The sequence below is a fragment of the Agelaius phoeniceus genome, chromosome 12 (genome assembly GCF_051311805.1).
Source record: "Agelaius phoeniceus isolate bAgePho1 chromosome 12, bAgePho1.hap1, whole genome shotgun sequence".
Classification (NCBI taxonomy): domain Eukaryota; kingdom Metazoa; phylum Chordata; class Aves; order Passeriformes; family Icteridae; genus Agelaius; species Agelaius phoeniceus.
In genome coordinates this window covers 7,985,600-8,007,254 of record NC_135276.1, presented here as the reverse complement: position 1 = coordinate 8,007,254, position 21,655 = coordinate 7,985,600, and the positions used below count along the sequence as shown (strand labels likewise).

Genomic DNA, 21,655 nt, shown 5'->3' with positions numbered 1-21,655 from the left:
ACAAAACAAGCTGGCTGGGGATTTGCAAATACAATCTCCAGATGTCTGCAAAAGATCTGATTTATCAAACACACTCCTGGTAGGATTTGTACTTCCTAATAAAAGAGGTCTGTGGTATTTATTAATGGCAGTGTCAGTGAAAGGTGCTACCCTTGTGACATCTTTCAGAAAGGTGAGCAGATCCCTTTGAATAATCCACAGGATATGGAGAGAGACACAGACTCTAGAAATTACATCTTGGTTTCACCAATTAAATGGGATGAAACAGAAGGTTAAATATAGGGAGAGGGGGAAAAAGATTGCAGGAACTGAAGGCAGCTCCACGAGAAAACCTCAGGAAAGGCCAAGGGGAAATCCAATGTATCCCAGCCTCAGGGACAGGTTAGAAACACTAAATACCAGCTATAGATGTTGCAATTGTATTTTATCAGCACAGCCTGTGGCCATGTAAAATGCTTCCCTCTGTATGGGGCCTTAAAAGCACCACAGAGAAGAGCAAAGGCTGTTTTCACCTCTAGTTTTGATCCACAGCCTTGCTGCTGAGGCTGTGATGGGAAGCCCTGGCTGGTGCTTACTTTAGGACTGATTTTTGTGCTAGGATTCCCTGCCTTACAGGAGTGCACTCTTTCCAAGCAGGTCTCCTCACAACCCTCCCCATGGATCAATGCTGCATGCAGGTAACTTATCACTCATGGAGTGATCTTAGATGGCACAAGCACAGGGCCATTACATTTCTATTCCCTCACCCTCACTGCCACAGTTCAGCCATGAAGTAGTTTGGACTGAAAACTAGTGCTTTGTACAAAGAATCTGGGGTCCTTTTATCCCAGGCTCACTATCCAGAGAGGAAAAAGAACATACTGACATATGTACACAGAATAAACCAAGTAAAACACATGGTCCATAGTTTTAATTTTGTGTTCACAGAGCAGTGCCTCCTGTTTGCAATGACTTGCAAACAATAGCTTTAGGACAGCAGCTCAACAAGATAATTACCTTTTGTTCGGATTCGTTGTGCTGGGTGCTGTTCTAAAGCAGCAAAGTTGGGGCAATTCTTTAGGATTATTTAGAAAACCCGAGGTTTACCCAGCAAATGATAACACCTCCTGGTTTTGAACAATGCCTTACTCTGATTAAAGCAAAATGAGTTGCTAAGGTGAACAGATTGAGTAACCAAGCTCAATTAAGCATGCGCAATATGCGCTGTAACAACATTCACTCTTTGCTGAAGTCATAAAACAGCTTTATTTTCTTTTGACTTCTGGCAGTCTGCCTCCAAGAGCCACTCATTCCTGCTTCTACCCAGCGAGCATTTCCACGAGGATGCATCAGGAATTTGAGCTGCTGTGCCAAAGATGTTGTTGCAGAGGGGAACAAAGAAATGCATCCTGCAGCCGAGAGCAGGAGAGCAGCACCTGCAGGGGCACCAGGCTGCCCTGGGAGAGCCCACGCTGAGCAAACACCACTTCCACCGGGGGCTAAACATCTAAGGGAATGTTTCAAAAAGCAGTTTTCTCCCAGCAGAATGGTTTGTAGCTTCAGGAAATCTATTCTTAGCTGGGCTCTAGGGCACAGGTATTTTAATTTATTATTATTATTGCTGCTGCTGGGTTTGTTGTTGCTTTCGTAGAAGCTAGCATAAAAACGATACAGAAATTTCACCTCTGTCTATATCCAGAGCAGCACACTTTGCTTTGGTACCAGAAGATGGAGCCACATGCTCACAGTTTTAAAGTGTTTTTTTCCCCTCTTGTGCCATAAAACCCACCCAGGAAGCAGACAGTGCCTCGAAACTGCTCCCTTACCTTACATGAACTCGCTGTTTCAGAGTGTCTGTGTGCACAGCGAATCTGCTGCCTGCCCTACCCCTGTCAGCTGCCTCGCTCAGATGTTTCCATAACAACTCCATTTTCCTTGCTGCAAATATATTTTCTGAATTGCCTACCATGGCAAAATGAAATCGGGAAACAGAGCCAAACTAAGCCAGGTATTTCCAACAGCTAAAATACCCCACTCTTCATTCCCTCAGTGGAAGGATATACTCTTAAAAGGAGTCATAAATATCCCAGAACCATCAATACAAGATTCCTGACTCCTCATCTTAAAAGGCCAAATAAAGGAAGATATAATTTTTATTCTGTGCCCTAAAGCTTAGCTATATGTGCTCAGGTGACAGAACAGGCTAGGTCTGTGCTCTGCTGCAGTCAGAGTGAGGCAGGTATTTCACATGAGCAGGGTGTGCCTTTGCCCACCCCAACAAACTCCTGGTTCTGCTTCAAAACCCATTTCCAAAACAAACAAACAAACAAAAAAACCCCAAACAAACAAAAACCCCCACCAAAATAAGAAAAAAAAAAAAACCAAACAACAACAAACCAAACCAAACCAGCTAAAAACCAGCCATGGTAGGGCATCCCCCACAGTGTGTTTGGGGTTTTTTGCAGGAGGTTTTGCAGCAGAACCACCCCTGCCCATGATCCAGCAGCAGTGGCAGCCAGGGAGCACTGCTGACCCCTCAGCTCCACCCTGAGCTGCTCAGGGGACACAGGGCTGGAGCAGTGACACTGCCAACCCCGGCCTTAGCCGGGGCTGTGCTGGTCCCACTGCTGGCAGCCAGCTCCAGCAGGCACATTGAGATGAAAGGGGCCTTTGTAAAGTGACACAGATCTGATGGGAAGAGAAACCCTTCACTGAAGGTATTAAAGTCCATTAGGGCTCTCCTTTGTTGGCTGCTTGCTCTGGGTCAGCTGTGTGAGCAGCCACTCCTCGAGAGTCAGATCAAAGCAAGATAATGGCAGCCCTAATAATGCCAGCAGAGATCTTTCAGGTAAAAATGCTTCTTGTTCAAGAACACTCTCAGATCCTTTTATGTCTTTTTCTGACCTGGCAATGCCCCTGGTTAGTACAGAACTGTTGGAAATACACAGGTTTAATTATTCTTTTAGCTGCTCTTTCAGACTGCTCTCAGGCAGCAGAAGCAGGCAATAGTTTATTCTCATCCATTTTCTCACTACAATGCTGCAACCTCTTTATAACAAATCCTCCATCACAACATTTAACACCTCTCTAATGGAACATTAAAAATGAAGTCAGCCAAGCATTCTATCAAAGCGTTCACAAAAAACAACCCTCAACGTTATTTTTTACAAAATCTAAGTACAGGACACAGCACACTGCCTCCATAACCCCAAATGCAGCAGCAGATACTCACACATTGCTCCCTGGGGAGCCACCATGGGACAGGGAACACCAGAAGGATGTGCACAACACAGAGTGGGGCCCACAGTGGGAGAGACTGACAAGTGTCATCCTCTGTCCTGAGCTTGTAGGTACCACGAGAAGGCTGCAGCACCTGGAACAACCAGAGCAATAGTTACTATTAATTCTCAGCTTTTATTTAAAAATTTGTACTTGCAAGATTGTCTCCATTCAGTTAAAGGCGACCCAAGAAACAAATCTGAGGAATCTTTTTCCCCCATTTATTTCAGTGCTGTGGCCAAAAGTCCAATTACAGCTTTGGCTGCCAGGACTTCTGAGCAGTGGCTCCAATCACTCCCTGTATGATTTTCAATAACCATTTAAAAACTTGGCTTTGCTTCCTCTGCCTGTAACATGGGTGCAGAAAAACCCACAACACCAGAGGTTTGTGTCCAAAAAGGAGGCAGAGGAGCCCTGTAACTTTATCTGAATAAAGGGGGAGGCCATGGGGCATTTCCCGTGGGGTCTCTCAGATTGTTGGGGGATGCAGGCCCCTCTTTATCCTGAGTTCCTGGCCACTTGTCCTCTTCCTCTCCCCACTGGCTGAGATACTCTGAAGGTACAGAGTCCCTGAATCCTCTACTCCATGCCCCCTGTAATACACACCCCCCCTTTATTTTTCCTTTATAACAAAACACTATTCATAACTGTATTTAAGCCTTTGTTCTGTAAGTTCAGGAATTTGTCACGGCCTTGGATGAGCAGCAGTCTGTGTCAATTAGTAACATTTTCTAGAACTGATGGTTTCTTCCCTCCCTCCTCCCTATCTGTAAGTCCCTGGCCCTATCTACAAGCAGATTCTCATGCTCTGTTTGTAAGGACACATTCATCTTATTCTTTTCCCATGTAAACAACACTCAGAGTCCTTGGGGCTATGAAAACACTCTGCAGAGGTGTCAGGGAGCCCAGGCATTCCTCTCCAGACACTGGAAGGACTTTCACACCCTTCCCAAGCACCCTCTGGGTCCCTAGCAGAGCAGGGGCCCTTGCACAGCTGTGGAAGTTTCCCCAGGGAAACTGCAGGACTGGGAGACATCTCAGCCACAGCCAGGGCAGCCTGAGGCCAGCACCACCAAAGGGGATAAACCTGCTGGATAAACCAGGGTTTATCACCCCAAAGGGGATAAACCATGCACCAACCAGGCTTAATCCCTGTCAGACTGCAGAACTCACAAGGACACGAGGGCACCCCCTGTTCAGGGTGCTGTGTGACCCCAAACACAGCAGCAGCACTGCTCTCTCTGCTCTGAGAGCCATGGCAATCCCACACAAGGACAGCATCCCCTGAAGCTGCCCTGGAACGGTGCAAGCTGAGGAAATCTCCAGGAAGAAGCAGAAGAGGCCACAATGATGACTGACTGCTGTGTCTGCAAGATGGATGAGAATTTGAATTCCTTTGTAAGGGACCAAACATATCACTTAATAAAAACAAGGCATCCTACAATGAACCTCTCTTTCCCATATTTATTCCTCTCTAAACACAGCAGTGCACAGATTATAGGAAATGGTTTTACATTTAACTTCAACCCCAAGTGGTAAAGAAACGGATTGTATCTCACAATGTAAATTTGCATCTACCATCATTTAATGGATGTTTTATACATGCTATGTACTACTGTGTTTTTATGGAAAGGCAAAAAAATTACTTGGGAATTTGTTTTTAATTAAGCAATAAGGCTCAATGGGGTACTGCTATCATGCAATAAAACCACTCCTGGGGTGTTGTGAGGCATTTGGTCCAGATGAGTGCTTCAAATCACCCCCAGATTGTGATTAGATGATTACTCCCTGGAGTTAATATTAGATGGCTCTCTCTAGAGTTGTCTTATTGCTATTATAAAAAGTCTTCAACATGGGGAAACTAAGTAGCTTTTGTGCTTGAAGAAGATGAAGTTTGCAGTTTGTGCTGTTGAGTGGCTGTGTGAGCTGTGAGGGTCCCATAGATCACCTCACCTATTTAGCATGCCTGAAAGATCATCTCAGGGCATTTCTCTGACCCACACAGTTTTACCATTACTGGCTTTCTTTTTTTTTCTAGAAGATGGAAGGATATAAACAGCAAACAACTCCAAAACGAAGCAATCCCAAGACAAGGTGCTGAGGAATTCGATTCACAGATATGTATTACCAGCTTTATCTTTTTGCTGGGAATAATGAATCCTAATTGCTATTATGCTAATTGTATTAATGAAGGCTAATGCATGCAGCAGCACAAGAGATTCTCCCAAGTTGGGTCCACGAGGAGGTGCATGGCCTGAGGCATTTGTGAGGGCTCCCAAGCTGATGAAATCAAACAGCCCAAATGGTACAGAGCCAACCTGCAGTGCCTTCCCCCAGCTGCTCTTCAGGGGTGAGGTTAGAGATGAAATATGCCATTCTGGGAACAGATAAAACAAAAGCAAAACCAAAATAAATAAAAATTAAAAAAAAAAAGAAAAAGAAAACCAAAGCCTCCTGCATTTCAGTACACCAGTAAGAGAGAAATCTCACGAAAATATTAACTCTTACAAAATTCTCCCAAAAAGGCAGAATGGTACCACCTGGACATGGACAATTTTTGCAGAGCTGGAGCTGAAGTACAGAGCAGAATTCTCAGCTCCTCCTTCAGATGCCCCCCAACAGCAACCACAAACCTCCTATTATACAACATCCCTCTAGTTTCTCAACCAGACACCAATTTTTACACTTCACAAATTAAGGTGTGATCCTTCATACATCCTCTGTGTCACATCTCATACATCCTGCACCGCCCAGGCAGCAGCACAATCTCTAAAAGCCAATAAACCTCTTCTACCTGAGGAGAAATCCCCAATTCCTCGTTCAGATCAGCACCTCTGCACCTAAAGATCCAGCATGTCAATGGATGGGGATCTCAGCCAAGCTGAGGTTTGCTCTCTTGGTTTCCAGGATGTCAGCAAAACACCTTGGAAAAAAACCACACCACATGGCTGTGTTCTCTTGTATTTGAAGATAACAAAAGGAAACAAAGATTTCCCTTTTCGTTCCCCCTTCACAGAGCTCTCTGCACATGCACTCAGTGCATGAACCTTCCCCAGGCAATGGCAGCAGATGCCTTCCTGCACAAAAGACACTGATGTGGGGCAAGGTCCCTTACAAAGAGAAGTTTTTCCCTTCCTGAGCAATGCACACATTCAGCCTGGGTAGCAGTTACAAAGGAAAGAGAGCAAAGCATGTTCTTCACATAAATAGAAGCTATATCCTTAGGCAAAGCAGGGTTCAGGAATGTCACTCTTATATTTGTCTTTCACTAATCAGTCAATCAGTCATTTACATCTTTTTGCATTAACCAGTGATTATCACACTCTGTTCCCCATGCTTTTTCCCTATTTCAATATTTGAAATGGCTAATCTACCTCAGTTTAGTCTTTGAAACACTTGTTCACCAGTTATTTGTTCACCATGATTTATCTTGTGCAATAAAGGCACACTGAATATGAGATCACTGTTCAGACAGAACAGCAGCAGTAGGAAAAGGGCTCAGAAGAACATGCCCAGAATGGTCCCTTCTGGAAGGAAGGCTGGGCTCAGAAGGTGCAACACTCTCTCACAGCATGCTGAAAAATGCATTCAGGAACTTTTCTGGACACACCTCTTTTTTCCCACATTAATTTCATGCATTTTGTCCTAATATTACATCCCTCTCTGCACTGAATTACCTGCACCTTCTCACAGTCCTGACATTTTATATTCCCTTACCTCAGCTCTTCCTCACCTTCACCTTTTGTACTTCAACTCCAGTCTGTTCCCACTATGGGGAACACTGCTCAGAGCAGGGGCTGCAGCTTGTCAGGGCTCCTGCTTGTTCCTTAGTGTGTGCTCACCCCTCCTGCTCCTCAGGAGAGCTCAGACTTCTGAGCTTCCCCTCTTGTGAGTCCCTGCACTGGGCAGTTCTTGGGTGCAGCCTGGAGACTCATGACCAACCCACTTGATCCATTCAGAAATTACTGATCATTATTGAAGTTCCAACTCTACAGCACTGCAGTCATGGAGTAGGGAGCAGGGCTGAGGTCTGAGCAGGGAAGGGTGCAGCAAGCACCAAGACAAACTTGTAACTTTAGAATCTGCAAATGTGAGAGGTTTTGTCGTCCTTGGTCCTTGCACAAAGAACTTTTGTGTGGGTCACTGGGATTGGTGAGCTGGGACATGGCCTGTGGTGAGGCACACGGGGCGTGAGTCAGGAGCTCTGGGGGATGCTCCTCAGTCCCTGGGTGATTCACTCTGAGCCAGAGCCTGCTGCTGCTGAAGGCAACAGCAAATCACCCACTGCTCTGTGTCAGTGACCAAGCACCCTGTGACCAAATGAAACTCTCCAAGAGTGGAACTCCCTGTGAGGAGGGTACAAACCCTCACAGTTATTAGAATTTATGCTGCCCTTCAAGATCCTGAGGATAAAGTGCTGCACACACGCAAGGCAGAGCAATGCCTCTGTAAAAAACAAAAGCACTTTGATTGAGCATTGCTTTATGCAAAGGGCAGAGCAGCAAGCAAAGGTTGCTTTCAGGAATACTTTCATCACTTGGGCAATGATTTAGCAGTCAGGCTCCCAGAGTCTCTCAAGAAATGGGTAATTTCCTGCACCAGGGTTGAGAGATGCCCTGAGGCACAAGCAGCCTCTCAAACAGGTTTGCTGGGCAGCAGCCTCAAGGCCTGAGGACCAGGGAGAATTTGGGAACCGGCACCTGAATTCCAGCCTGTACTGACAGAGCTGAGCATGGATGTGACTTCTGCACTGCCAGACTTGGAAGCAGGCATTTCTGAAGCAGGCAGATGAAGCTGGTAGGGCTTCAGAGACACAAATCAATCATGGCAAGTCACACATTTCTGAAGAGGCTGATTAGCTGAACCCCCAGGAGCCAGATCAGACAAACATTCATCCCCCACACTCTCACTCAGGACAGAGGTCACTCATCCCTACAGGTAACCTGGGTGATGAACACAAGTTGTCTTACTCCTTCATTAGGTCACAGTATGCCAAGCTCAATTCAGTAAAATCTCCATTGCTAAAGGCTGTCTTGTCCACTGATTAAATGCCCCATGTAGTCAATTACTTAAAATCACTGTCTATTCTATGATCACAGTGGGTTCCTAACATCCCAAACTAAATCTAAATATTGAGTTTTATTCAAAAGAATTTTATCAAATGCCTGGGTTGTTTTTCCTTCTTTTCCAAACATGCACTAAACATACACTGAGCTGAGAATTTAACAGATGTTTTTGTTACTATTATAATCTAATCTTTTCCTGCAGGCTGTTGTAGTAATTTTGCCACTAGAAGATAATAAAAAAACATTTTCTCCCCTGCAGAGCTTACCTTTGGCTGACTCAGCTGAGCAGCTGTAGTTTCCTTTACTTGCTTTGAAATTATTGCATCCCAATTGGGCAAGATATTTCAGCTACTGAGAAACAAGTGGCTTTGGAGAAAATGCCAGAGGCAATCAGATAAAGTCTCTTCACCTTGCTCTAGTTGCTTTAAAAGCTGGTAATTTGGGCTGCAGCTTTTTCAAGTACTCCCACAAATGTTTGGGTTTACAGCCAGGAACAACAGAGCTCCTGAGCCTGCCTCTCAAATAACTCTTAAGATTACTGGTGAAACTCCCAGTTTGTATCAGTAAGGAATTCAAGCAAGTGTGTAAGAGCTTCCAAAACAAACAAACAAAATACCAACAGAAAGTCAGCTCTCAATTGCAACTGCTTAACACTGACTGTAAGCACAAAGTGGATCTTGGGGCTTCCCTTGCCTCGTGCAACACTTGCCTGAGCACACCTCCACTTCTGACTGAAGAGGAACAAAAAAACCCTTCAAATCCCAGGTGGTTTGGCCAGCCCAATGCTGTGTTTGGCTGATGTGTTGTCCAGGTGAGCATACTGGGAAACAACAAGAAAAATAAATTAAAGTATTACATCTCAGTAATAAAGACTATGATTAGCATGAGAGCAAATTCTGAATAATTTTAGCATACAGGAGGGAAAAAACAAGTTTCAGAGTAATAATCTGTGGCTGGTTAGATCTGAATTAGTCTGACAGCTAAGACAAACTCTGGCATATTTAGTTCAGTGCTTTGTCTATTTATAGTTTACAGATATTTACAGTTAGACCTTGTTTAAAAACCCCCAGCATTCTGTAAAGAATTAATTTTTCAGCTGGGCAGATCTCCTCAGCGTTAGCAGCTCCACATAAACCAGCTCCCAGGTGTGAGAACCAGTCTGCAAAGGCAGACCATGCTCCTTGCACTGACAGACCATTCAGTCCCACAGAAAAGGGAGGGGGACTGAAAAGTCCCACAGTAAAGCCCTGAGCTATAGCTCTGTGTCTATATATATATATATGTATATATGTGTATATATATATCTCACTATATATGTAGTGATAACCTGAATCTGTGCAGCCCAGCAGCCTCCCCTCTGTGCTGAGCTTTCTCCCAGGTTTTCAGGGGTTTGGCAGTGACCTGATGGCTCTCTCTGCAATCCCCCCTCATACACTGCTAGCCACTGAACTTAGTCTGTGTCCTCATTTATCTGCTCGTCTGACACAAACACCAAGTGTAAAGAAATAAGGTCTTGTGGAAACTCCCACGATTGCCAAGCACTTTAGCTCTAAAGTGCACCATGAGCTTCCCAGCCCATGTTATTATTACCAAAGAAAATGAGAACCTGGGAAAAAAAATATTTCTAATACCTTGACAGGTCCATCACTTCCCATTAAAAATAGAAAAGCTATTACAGAAAGTGAGCAAGCACCTGAATTATAGATCAGCACAGGCCTGGGGTTGTGCGACTGCACCGGGCAAGGGCCAGAGCTCGGGTGCCCTGGGCACCTTCAGGCACCCACAGCCTCTGCCCACCACCCTGCTGGCACTGTCATGTGGGGAGACAGGAATGCAAAAGGTTTCCCTGCAACGCCAATTTCGGTGGTAATAGCTTGCTCTCTATACAAACGTCTGTAGCTCTAACCACAAAAGCTGTGATCCAAGGCCTGGGAGCAGGTCTGGTTTCTGTTTTGGACCAATGTAATGTGTAGTTCTATTTATATCCTTCTTCTTAACTGTAAAACACCGGGGGTACTTTATCACTGAAACAATCTTTTTACAATGCTATCCATGCGTACCTTTCTGCTGGATGGAATATACTGTGATTAGGGGGTGATGAAACTGGAAACTTAAAACTGTCAGCAAACTAAATACACTGAGTTGTGCTTGTGGGGCCAAGAGGAGAGTGTGCAGGAGGGTGCTGGATGGCAGCAGGGCACACAGGCATGGGGCACACACAGCTGTGGGGCACAGGCAGTCCCACTCACGCACCCGTGGGGCACAGACGGCCGTGGGGCACACACACACGGCCATGGGGCACAGGCAGTCTCCCTCACGCCCCTGTGGGGCAGTCCCAGCCCCGCCCGGCCCCGGGGTGCCCATTGGCGGCGGTGGCGGTGGGCGGGGAGCGGCAGCGGGGCCCGGCCCTGGAGCGGAGCGGAGCCGCCCGCGCGGCCCGCGGGAGCGCTGCCGGGGCCGGCCGGCAGGTACGGGCCGAGCGGGGTTCGGTTCGGGGCGGCGCGGGGCGGCGCGGAGAGCCGGGGGTTCGGTGCGGGACGGAGGGGAGAGCCAGGGCTTTTCCGCTGCCGGGCCGGAGCGGGGGACAGGAGCGGTCTGGCGGCTCCGCTCCGCCCGCCGTGGGACAGGGCGGCGGGGTGAGGGGGCCGTGTGCGCTGCCGGGTTCGGCCCGGGGTCCCGCGGTGGGTCCTGCCCGTCCCGGGGGTCCCGTCACGCGTGTGCGGAACCTGCGGTCCGAACGCCGCTCCAGAGGGGCGGGTGTGTTGGGGTTTTTAAGAGGGGAGGGTGTGCTGAGGTTTTTAGAAGGGAGAGCGAGTTGGGGTTTCTAGAAGGGAGGGCGTGCTGGGATTTTAGAGGAGCGGGTGTGCTGGGGTTTTAGAAGGACTCCTTAAGTCCGAACTTTGCCCGTGTACCCAAACCCGGACGCTGTCCCGCTGCGGAGCTGTAAGCGGGACCCCGCTTGGGCCCTGCGGCTGTCCCTGAGGGGCCCTGAGCTCCCGGGCGTGCGAGGGACAGCGAGGGACAGTTGTCGCTCCCCTGGCGGTCCCTCGGCAGCCAGCCCGTGTGTGTCCTTGGTCCCGAGTCCGGAGAGCGGGAGGTGCGGCCGGAGAGCCTCGGGATGAGTGCGGGGACGGGGGCACGGACGGGGTAAGGCTCTGCCTTGAGTTTCGTGGTTTTCCCCCTTCCTCCCTCCCTTCCTTCCCTTCTTCCGCTGCTTGGGCGCCTCTGAGCCTGGCTGGCACTTGCAAGAGCCGCAGCTGAGCTTAGGCTGCCAACGGCGGGGTTCGGCAGCATCAGCCTGAGCTCCTCATGCCCTGCCCGGCCGGCCCCTTGCTCTGGCCCTGCGCTGAGCAGCAGTGGCGAGAAACTTGGCAGCTCAGTCAGTCCCTGTCCCACCGGGACTGTCACATTCCTAAAGGCCCCCTGTGACAGCCAGCCCCAAAATGTACATGTGCTGAATTGGATTCCACATAAGCATGGCAGGAGGGAGCTTACCAGAGCCTGCCCTCCTTACCCCAGCAGTTACAGCGTGCCGGGAAAGAGGGAGAAGCAAGCTGAAATGCCCTCAGGCAGGAAAAGGAGAGGAACTTTGTTCTTCTTGCTCTAAATGCCTGCTCGGGCAGCTGCATCCTACTTGCTGTCCTTGGTGAGCAAGAGTTTATGCCAGCCCTAACTCCAGGAGAGATTTCTCAGAGCAAAGCAGAAAGAGGGAGTCAGGAAAGCTGCAGAGAGATGAGGCTCGGGGCATTTTCTGCTGGCAGCCCTCAGCAGTGAGATCTGGGTGTCATGGACCATCCCATGTGTGGTATGCATGAGGTATGCAGTGGATACCAGGGCTGTCAGTTCTGCCTGATGGCAGGAATGGAAGGATCAGGTGGAACAGCTCTCTGCATCAGTACACCTAAGCCTTAGGTACATACAGACTTGAAAAACATACCCCAGACTTGCTGACCCGTGAGCTGCAGCTGAAATGCTGTGCCTGGCAGGCATCAACATGGCTGTTTATAATCACAAGTGAACAAGCCCGCATTGTTAAGTGTTGTGGCGTGCTTACTTCTGGAGGGGAGTGCCAAGCTGGTTTTTTCCCTTTGAACATCAGTCATATTCACTGCATAGTATTTGATCACATGCAGACCCAGCAGATCTTGATGAAAAAACCAACCCCAGAATTTTCACAGAAACTTCTGTGAAAAGCAGTATGTCAGACAAACACATCTTGCCACCCTAATTTCAGCTGGGTAAGCTGCTGCTGCTGCATGTGGTACATGGGCACATGTAGACTTTGCTAATAGGCACTGTGACCATGCTGACCTGACACAGCAAACTTTAGCAAACAGGAAAAAAAAACATTTACCAAAATGAATAAAATAGATTAGACTTCATACCCTCTCTTTGTTCCAAAGAGAGAGGCTCTCATCTCCCAGGAAAGGAGACCATAGTAACACTCAGCAGCTATCTTTATTTACCAGATTCACAAAGTGCTTGCATTCCAAAGCCAAACTGTGGATTATTTGCAGTGAGTCACAGTGTTAACATGAAATTGGGTTTTATGTGGTTGGTCAAGCCGAGCACTATGTGGAACTTGGGGCAGGATGGATCTGGCTTGTGGTGGGATGTGATGAGTCAGACCCCAGATGGCTGTTTCTGCCCCCCTACCTGGACAGGGATAACACAGAGTGAGTTGTCCAAGCCTAAAGGTAGGCACTGTAAGTCCCACTCCTACAATTTTTAATTTTTTTTACTTTTTATTATGTGTATGTGCTGTTCTCCAGTCACTTCTGCCTGAGGGGGGAGAGAGATGGGAGGAAAACATTCTGCTTTTGCATCCCACAAAAACTCCTTCAAGAAGTACCCTGGGCTAGAGCAGCCAACAATTTTAGTCTTAGCAGAGAAGATTTTCCCACAACAGAGTTGTCTTTTCTTAGGTTAACTTGTGGTATTTTAACTAGGGAGCAAACCAGAGGGTGGAGGAGTAAGGACATACCTGCAGGTAGAAGTCTGACGTGTAATGAGAGCTCACCTCTGGTTTTTTCACACTACAGGATTGTGTCCAGCCCCTTCTCCTTTTGCTCCATGCAGTAAGTCCAAGAGCTTTCTGTGCAGGGACCAGGTCAGTGCATCAGCTAAAGCTTTCACAGCAGCAGGGCTTACACTCCTCTTTGGAAAGGAGCTCGGGTTTCCTGGCTCTGTGCAGGCAAGGTCTCTATATCTGACAAAATATTTTAGTTTCCACTGGAATCTGGTGTGCAGAGATCCCTAGAAACAGTCATGTCAAGTACCATAAGTTCTTGAGAGGTTGGGCCATGCTTCTAAACTACATAAAATGAAAGAGGTAGGCTAAGAGCTCCATAACCCAGCAGCACAAGGGAAGGAAACTGGTGGGACTGCTTTGGTTTATCCCATTTGGTGTGGCTGGTGCCCAAAGCTCTTGACAGTATATTATTGCATTCACAGTCTTGCACACCAAGGATCCCAAGCTGTAATTTGAGATTTTCCTTTATTATTTGTGTGCTCATCTTGCTCCTTCACACAGAAACTCCTCATCCAGGGATCTGTGGATCCCAGGATAGGTGGGAGTTGGGTAACCCTAGTCAGAGAGTTTGTGGACAACAGTTTGCCCTGCCTGTGTGCTCTTCAGCTCATTTGTGTATTTGAGAGGGAGAGGGTAAAAACACCTGGTGCTTACTGCAGCAGGACATCTGCTCTCCCTGACAGATGCACTCAGGCTGATGGAGCCACGCTGGGAATGGAGGCTCTCTCTCTGATGACAAGGCACAGAGCCTTGGCCCAGCTGCTGCACGTTTGCCATGGCAGGTTGGCTGGGGAGTGCTAGCAGCCCCTGCTGCTGCAGGCAGCCCCTGGATGCCCCCTCTGGCTGCAGCCTGGCCAGAGCACTCAGTGAATGTGAAGTGCCCACCCACGGGTGGATGTGCCCAGCCCCACCCAGTGCACTCCAGGGCTTTGAGACCCTGAGGATTCACATCCCCCCTCCAGCTTGAGGGGGATCCCGAGGCAGGCAGCAGCTCTTCAGGAGCACTCAGTGCCACTCAGTGAAAGCTGTTCCTGCAGGCTGGGTCACTCCATTGAGTGACCATGGCTAAACCTTGTGCCTTTTTACCCTAGAGCAGGAAATTCTGGGAACTCAGAGGAATTGCCCAGTCTGTCTGCCAGATGGGTCAGCTGAGAGGTGCATGGTGTGCAGCAGCTCTGTGGTTTCCCTTCCAGCACAGCAAAGGGGTGGCTGGGGGTAAGGAGCAAGGGTAGAATGTCCCACACACACAGGACCAGGCATGTTGTCATCCTCCTCTTCCCTCCAGCCTCCTTGGCAGCAGGGACTCTGGGCAAGGAGCACAGGGATAGCAGTGGAGAGCAGCTCTGCATGAGTGCTTCCATCAACCAGCAGCACAACCAGGGTAGCAGCACATGGCCCTGTGCTGTGCCTTGTGATGGCTGAGCTACCTCTGTGCAGGAGGAAATGACTCACATTGCCATGGCCAGCTGGCCTTGGGCAGCACCCTCCAGCCTGCAAGGGGCAAGGAGAAAATCCACTGACAAGGGGCACCTCCCTTACTGCAGCCTGCCAAGAGCCAGCAGCTGCTTTCACTTCAGGGTTACCCTTACCTGGGTTTCCTGCTAAAACAAAGCACAGCACAATGTCAAACCCCAGACTGTGTGAGAAGGAGGGTGCAGAGGTGTGGGACAGATGAGTGTGCTGCATTCCACTTCCCCTTCAGCAGAGCTGACTGTTTTCAGAATGATGTGTCTCACATTTGGAAGCACTGTCAGTCCTGGGATAAGAGAGGAAAGGCTTAGCTTGTGTGAGTTTATTCACATCATGAGGGCTTTTTAAATTTCTTTTTTTTACCCTTTTTATCATGCATGGAAGAGGTGATACTACAGAGTTTTCTTTTGCTCTTGCCTCAGCTCTGGCCCAAAATGGAGCTGTGGGGGGTGTGTGTCTGTAAGCAATCCTTGAGAAAGCAGGTGTGCAGTCAGAAACAGGAGCCTTGCTCTCAAGACCCTTTTATGCAGATCTATGGATCTGCATAACATCAGTTTCAGATCAAGCAGCTTTCTTTTCTAAGGGCACACTGGGAGACTGGTAAAAAGCACAACCAGGAAGACCTGGCTCTGCCTTCAGTGGCTTCCACTGCTGCAAATTGAACCATCCCAGTACAGCCTGGGCTGTTGCAAAATGAGGTCAGAAAGTTTGAAGATTTTATTTAGAAAGGTAACATTGTAAAGCCAGGAATGCTCAGGAGATCACCTGTAGCCTCAGATTGCATCAGGAGCATCTCACCTGTGCATCCACTGGCTACTCACCCCCACCCTGGTGCAGATGTCTGCAGTTTCACCTCTTCCCTCTCTGTTTTCCTCTCTGCAGAGGGCGCTGGACATGATGGACCACCTTGCAAACACGGAGATCAACAGCCAGCGCATCGCTGCTGTGGAGAGCTGCTTTGGGGCTTCCGGGCAGCCCTTGGCCTTGCCGGGCAGGGTGCTCCTGGGAGAAGGGATTTTAACCAAGGAATGCCGCAAGAAGCCAAAGCCTCGAATCTTTTTCCTTTTCAACGACATCCTGGTCTACGGCAGCATCATCATCAACAAAAGGAAGTACAACTCCCAGCACATCATCCCCCTTGAAGATGTCACTTTGGAGACGCTGCCAGACACCCTGCAGATGAAGAACCGCTGGATGATCAAAACCTCCAAGAAGTCCTTTGTGGTTTCTGCGGCCTCCCTGACGGAGAGGAAGGAGTGGATCAGCCACCTGGAGGAGTGCATCAAGCACCTGCTGAGCAAGACGGGCCGGCAGCCCTGCAGGGAGCCCGCGGCGCCCTGGATCCCAGACAAGGCCACGGACATCTGCATGCGCTGCACGCACACCAAGTTCTCCACGCTCACCCGCAGGCACCACTGCCGCAAGTGCGGCTTCGTGGTGTGCGCCGACTGCTCCAGGCAGAGGTTCCTGATGCCCAGGCTGTCCCCCAAGCCCCTGAGGGTCTGCAACCTGTGCTACAGGCAGCTGCTGGCAGAGAAGAAGAAGGAGGCAGAGGCGGATCGGAGGCAGACGGAGCCCATCCCCTCTGCCATGCAGGGCTACGAGCCCTCCAGCGGCGATGACAGCGACAAGTCTGACGATGAGAAAGCTGAGCAGTGGCCAGCTGACACGGAGTTTTATACCTCACAGGTGTCCTGGTCATCTTTCCACAGCTGACCTCCCTGGGAGCTGGTGATGTTTATACACTGGGAAGCCAAATTCTGGCCTCCCGTGCGTGTCCTTCTCAATGGTTTCTCTGAAGGCCGTGCCTGGGAAGGTGGGTCTTGGCCCCTGTGTGTGCTGTCAGAGCTGAGACAAGGTTTCCCCTCTGAGAACGTCTCATATGATGTGAGCACAGAGAGAACAGCTCAGTGAAGAGCACTGAGGACTGGGGCAGCACCCTGTGGATCAGTCTTGGCCAAATGAGCTCACCTTCAGTGCCTTATTCTTCCTCTCTGCTAAAACATCTCTTGTTTGAAATGCTTTGAGATTGGCTCTTGGGAGGAAAAGGAGCATGAAATCCCAGAGTTGAACACATTGGCCTACTCACTGTGTGTTCCTCTGTCACAGTAAGGGCCACTCTGGATGTCCCTTTCCATGAGCATTCTGAGATTCTCACTGCAAGCATGCCAGCCCGAGGGAATAGCTGCTCATCCCTGCACAGTACAGCCAGCACTGGATTCCCTGTCTTCTCAAGGTTGGAAGCACTCAGAGAATGGTACTTGGAATGCAGGGAGCTTGTGTGGGGCTCAGTGTGAGCCTCAGCAAAGCATGGAGCATCCAGCTCTCTCACATGGAAAGAGGCCATGCCAGTGGTACCGGGCCAGGAGGAGGGAGGGGAGGGGAAAGGGACAGGAAAATGACCCTGAGCAGTGAAATATGGAGGGAGAGAGGAACTGCAGTTCACTCAACTGAGTGCAGAGCCCAGATCTCAAACACAGGCAGTTATACCAGATTACTAGAAACTTGAAATCTCAAGCCTATCAGGTAAAAGGAGAGCCCAGGGAAGACTTGTTAAAAGTCTGTAAAAATCCAGGGAAAAGCCCCAAATTAAGATCCTGTGAAGTACAGCACTTCAACTTCCCCTTTCCTCCTGGGCTGCTGCCCAAGGCATCAGATTCTCACTTGTGGGCTCACCTCCTGCCTTATCAGTCTCACAAGTCCAAAGTTAAGGTCCTTTATGTACTTCAAGGATGGGAGCCAAAGACTTTACAGTTTACTTGAGATCAACTTTAAAGTTCAAATTCAGTTAGAAATAAACTGTGTTTATTCAAGTATTCTATCATAATATAGCAAGGGAGTAAATATAGAGGAAATCAGACAACAGCAATTGTTTTGCAGCAGGCATTTCTACAAACTCCATTATTACTGTTAGTATATTTTTGAATTGTGTATTTTGTGGTCTGGAAAAGCAACATGGCTGCCAATGTTGTCAAATGTTTCCTTACCATGACCTGTCACAAGCAGAGCATTGCTTGACAGGTGGTGGCCATGTGTTTTTTTTTAATTTCAGTTCAAGATAATTATTCTTACTCTCTGTTATAAACTGCTACTGTTCCAGTGAATTTGTATCACTTGACTGTGTGTGAATAAAGATACTGCCAACAGGAAGGAGCCAGGAAAAGAGGACAATAAAGGATGTTATTATTGAACAAGGGTCTTAACAAGAGCTGGGATCCAGGCTGGCCAGCCCAGCACACTCCTCAGCTGTGAGGAGACTGCTCTGGTTTCTATTTACTCCTTGAAGGTAAGGGTATCAAATCTGGTGCTTCCTTTCTATTTATACCCTGTTGTTGTCTGACAGGCTTTCCCCAAGTCTCCTGCAATCCCTGCAGTAGTCTGTATTAACTGGAACAGTCTTTTTCCGGTGGGGACACAGCTCAGAGTGGGCCAGCAAACCTTATGACCTAAGCAGATGTTTTTGGGCTTTAAAGCAGTAAGTACACTGAGTTCTGTTTTTTCCATCCCTCTCCAGACTTAGTTCCTAACTCTGCACAGCAGTGATTGTTTTTACAATGCCTCCCACCCACCAGAAGAGTGTACATGCTATGCAAACAGAAAATGACCTTAAAAATAAACAGCCATTAGAGTGGTTCACGAGCCAAAAATAGCCCAGCTGCTGAGTCTGCATCCAATCAGAAATGTAGTGCAGTTTGAAACCTAATCCTTAGTTCAGTTAGAGATCAGCTTGCTTAGTGTGTTCGAAGGTCTTACCACTGCCAGCCCCAAAAGACCTATGAACTGCTTTTATGCTCTAATGAGGGACAGGCACTCCTCTAAAGAATGCCTTCTTGGTGAGCAAAAGCTTTTCTTAGTCACAGCAGGGGAAAAAATATCAGAACAAACCACCAAAACCAACCCAGCCCCTTTTTCTGGTGCATGCTGCTGATGGCTTCTGGGGAAATGGACACATCTTCCACCAACTGCAAGCCCCAAGAAACCAAGCAATTCTTAAACTTTTAATGTCTATGGTAAAAGGATCCTGGCCAGGAAAACATGGGGAAATTCAAACAAAGCCTCTCCCCCACTTCCTGAAGTTCTGTTATGGAACTCAGCACTGGGATTAGAGCCTGGGGCTCCTGGCTTCTGGCCTGCTGAACACATGGATTTTAAATCACAGGCTGTGTGCTGTTACAGTCCAGCCTGGAGTTTTCCAGCCTGATTCTATCTCCAGTGCATTAATAGGGCATTTCCTGACAGCTTGTGCTCTCTCTATTTTAGCTAAATAAAGCCCTTAGCAGAGATCCATTCCAGTTTGCAGCCCCACGTGGTCAGGAAGAGCAGCAGTGCTCACCTTGGGGAACATCTGCAGGCTGGAGGGTTTGTGGGGTCACAGGCTCCCAGACAACAGCTGTGGGGTCATGTGCCAGAAGAGGTTCCTTGCTCAACCCCTGCCTGAAGGTGCCACAGCCCAAAGGGCACAGCAGGGTGAGGGTGTCCCCATTGCATACCATGCTCTTCTGCTCTCCAGAGTTGGTCACAAGGGGAGGAAGAGGATGGCACTGGTGCAGCAGCCAGTCATGAAAGCTTAAGAGAAGGTAATGGGGAGCTTTGCTCTGCAAATAAACTGAAAGGATCAGAAAGGTTCCAGGAAAGCTGTGTTCTGCTGTCCCAAGGCACAGCTCAGGCACACCCCAGCTCCCAGCACACGCTGACTCAGCATTCACCAGCACTCAGGAGGGAGAAGTGAGCCAGCTGCTCCAAGTCTTGCTCCCAGTTACTCAAACGCTCAGTTTCTATCCAGGCTGGATTTCTGGCTCTGCCACAGCTCACAGCCTCTTCCAACTCACTGCTGCTGCAAGGCAGTTTCTCATGTTCCTCACTCTGCCTGGGTTTTTGATTAGGAGGAGGAACTGAGGAGGACACACGGTCCCAGCTGCTCCTGAGCTGTGGTGTCTCCAATGAAAAGCACAGGCTTCTGTTTCTCACCCTTTCTGCTGCAGGCCATGGACCTTTAGGATGGTGCTGGCAGGAAGGAGATGTTGCACTGCTGTCCCATCTATGGTGGACACAAAAGATCTGCACGAAACCCTTTCCCAAGGCCTGTGTGCTGGAGATGGTGTCCAGGGCCCCAGGACAGGAGCACAGGCTGCACACCAGGGGTACAGCACTGCAGGGAAGCACCCAGCCAGCTCTGCTTTATGGTACCTGTCACAGGCACAACAACCCCAGTGCCATGCAGGTGTTTGGGAGGAGCCTCCTGCCTGTGACCTGCTTCATAAAACCTCCAAACAGCCACTGCTGGGGTCCTGTGCTGCAGGTGCAGGAGAGGAGGTGCTGTGAAGTGCTGGTGAACTCCCAGAAGCACCAAAGCTGGCATTTCACTTCACTTCCAGTGAGGGCCAGAAATGTAAAGAAGCAAGGAGCAGGTTTTCTGTAAACCTTGAGGTTCACTGCCCAGGGTGAGCTACACAACCTCCCAGTCTGTTCCTGTAGGGAGGGGAGAGAAACAGGAGGAGGGCAGCTAGAGAAAGGGTTTTACTTCAGCAAAGCTCCATCGTGCAGCACCTTCTGTTGCACACACCTGGGGCAGAGCATCTGCTGCTGGCAGCCACCCTGCTCCCTGTGATCCTGCTGCCCAGGCTGCCCCAGGCAGCAAGGCCAACCTCTCCTCTTTTAAAATCATAAACACAATGTGTTTTGGTGACAGCCTATGGAAAAAAATGGATTTGAGAAGGAAAAAGTATTAACTCAAGGCCAGGCAGGTCTCTTCCCTCTAACAGCAACAAAAAAAAAATTCACATGTTTTTTAAAGGAAGAGTTATTACATAAAGTAAAATGAGAGCCTTAGTGGCTTAATATAGAAAGGATTTCCTGAGTGCTTTCAGGAGTGCCCCTCACAGGCATCCTCAGATGGCTCAAACAGCTCCAAAAGCAGGGTGAGAGTCAGAACCAACCCACAACCCACAGCCACCAGCACCCAGGTCACAGCTTCCTGGCTTGTGTCAGAGCCTCTGACTTGATGAGTGCTCAGCAGCAAGTTCCAGACAAACTGACCTGAGTCTCTAGATCCTGCCCAAAATGTCCTTGAGCACACCTGGCTCCTGTTTGAGCAGCTCCTGAGAGGCAGGTGCTGTTCACAGTCCAGAAGTGTCTCACATGCACAGCCTGGGAGCAGCCCTGCTCCCCAGTGCCAGCAGCCTGCCCTGCCCAGCTCCTGGGAGCTGCCAGCACTGCAGGGCTGGCTCCTCTGGCTGGGCAGCATGCAGCTGCTCTCCTGACACACTGCCAAGCACAGCTGTGTGCAGGGGAGCAGAGGCAGCAGTGCTGCTGTGCACTGACCCTGCTGCAAGGGTCCCTCTGCAGCACAGCTTCCTGCTGGGGCTCAGACAGGGCATTGCCTCCCCCCAGACCTCAGCAGAGGTGCCTGGTGTCAGCACATCCATCCTGCAGGGCGTGAGGCTGCATTTGTTCACTCACAGCACCAGGCTGGAGGCAGACACAGCCCCTGCAGGCTGAGCAAGCCCCTCTGGCTGTGCTGGTCCCACAGGCACTGGGGATGTCACACTGCAGCCATCTGTGTGCAAGGAAACAGCTCTAATGATGAGAGGCTCTGCAGAATCCACTGGCAGAGAGCTGTTCAGCTGGGGACAGTGACAAATGGAGACTGTCACACTTGGCTGCTTCAGGACTTAACAGTCCTGCTGCTGCTCCCTGTAATACCACATTTGGAGAGGTGTTAGCTCCAGAAAAACAGGACATGGAATGCAGCTGGTGTAGCCCTGGAGCAGGAGCAGCTCTTTCAGCACAGCCTGGAGCCCAAGGACAGCCCTCTGGAGCAGCAGCAAGC

At 49.2% G+C, this 21,655-nt stretch overlaps 1 protein-coding gene across 1 annotated transcript; it reads left to right on the top strand.

The window, feature by feature from the left end:
- The first annotated feature begins 10,726 nt into the window (after positions 1-10,726).
- PLEKHF1 (pleckstrin homology and FYVE domain containing 1) lies at positions 10,727-19,088 on the top strand. Its single transcript, XM_054640980.2, has 2 exons — positions 10,727-10,792; positions 15,709-19,088. The coding sequence occupies exon 2, from the start codon at positions 15,721-15,723 to the stop codon at positions 16,540-16,542; it is 822 nt and encodes a 273-aa protein (XP_054496955.1). The 5' UTR covers positions 10,727-10,792; positions 15,709-15,720; the 3' UTR covers positions 16,543-19,088.
- Positions 19,089-21,655: the final 2,567 nt, after the last annotated feature.

Bases quoted from the DNA above. Each gene is read 5' to 3' on its own strand.
- PLEKHF1 (XM_054640980.2), top strand. From the start codon at position 15,721: ATGATGGACCACCTTGCAAACACGGAGATCAACAGCCAGCGCATCGCT.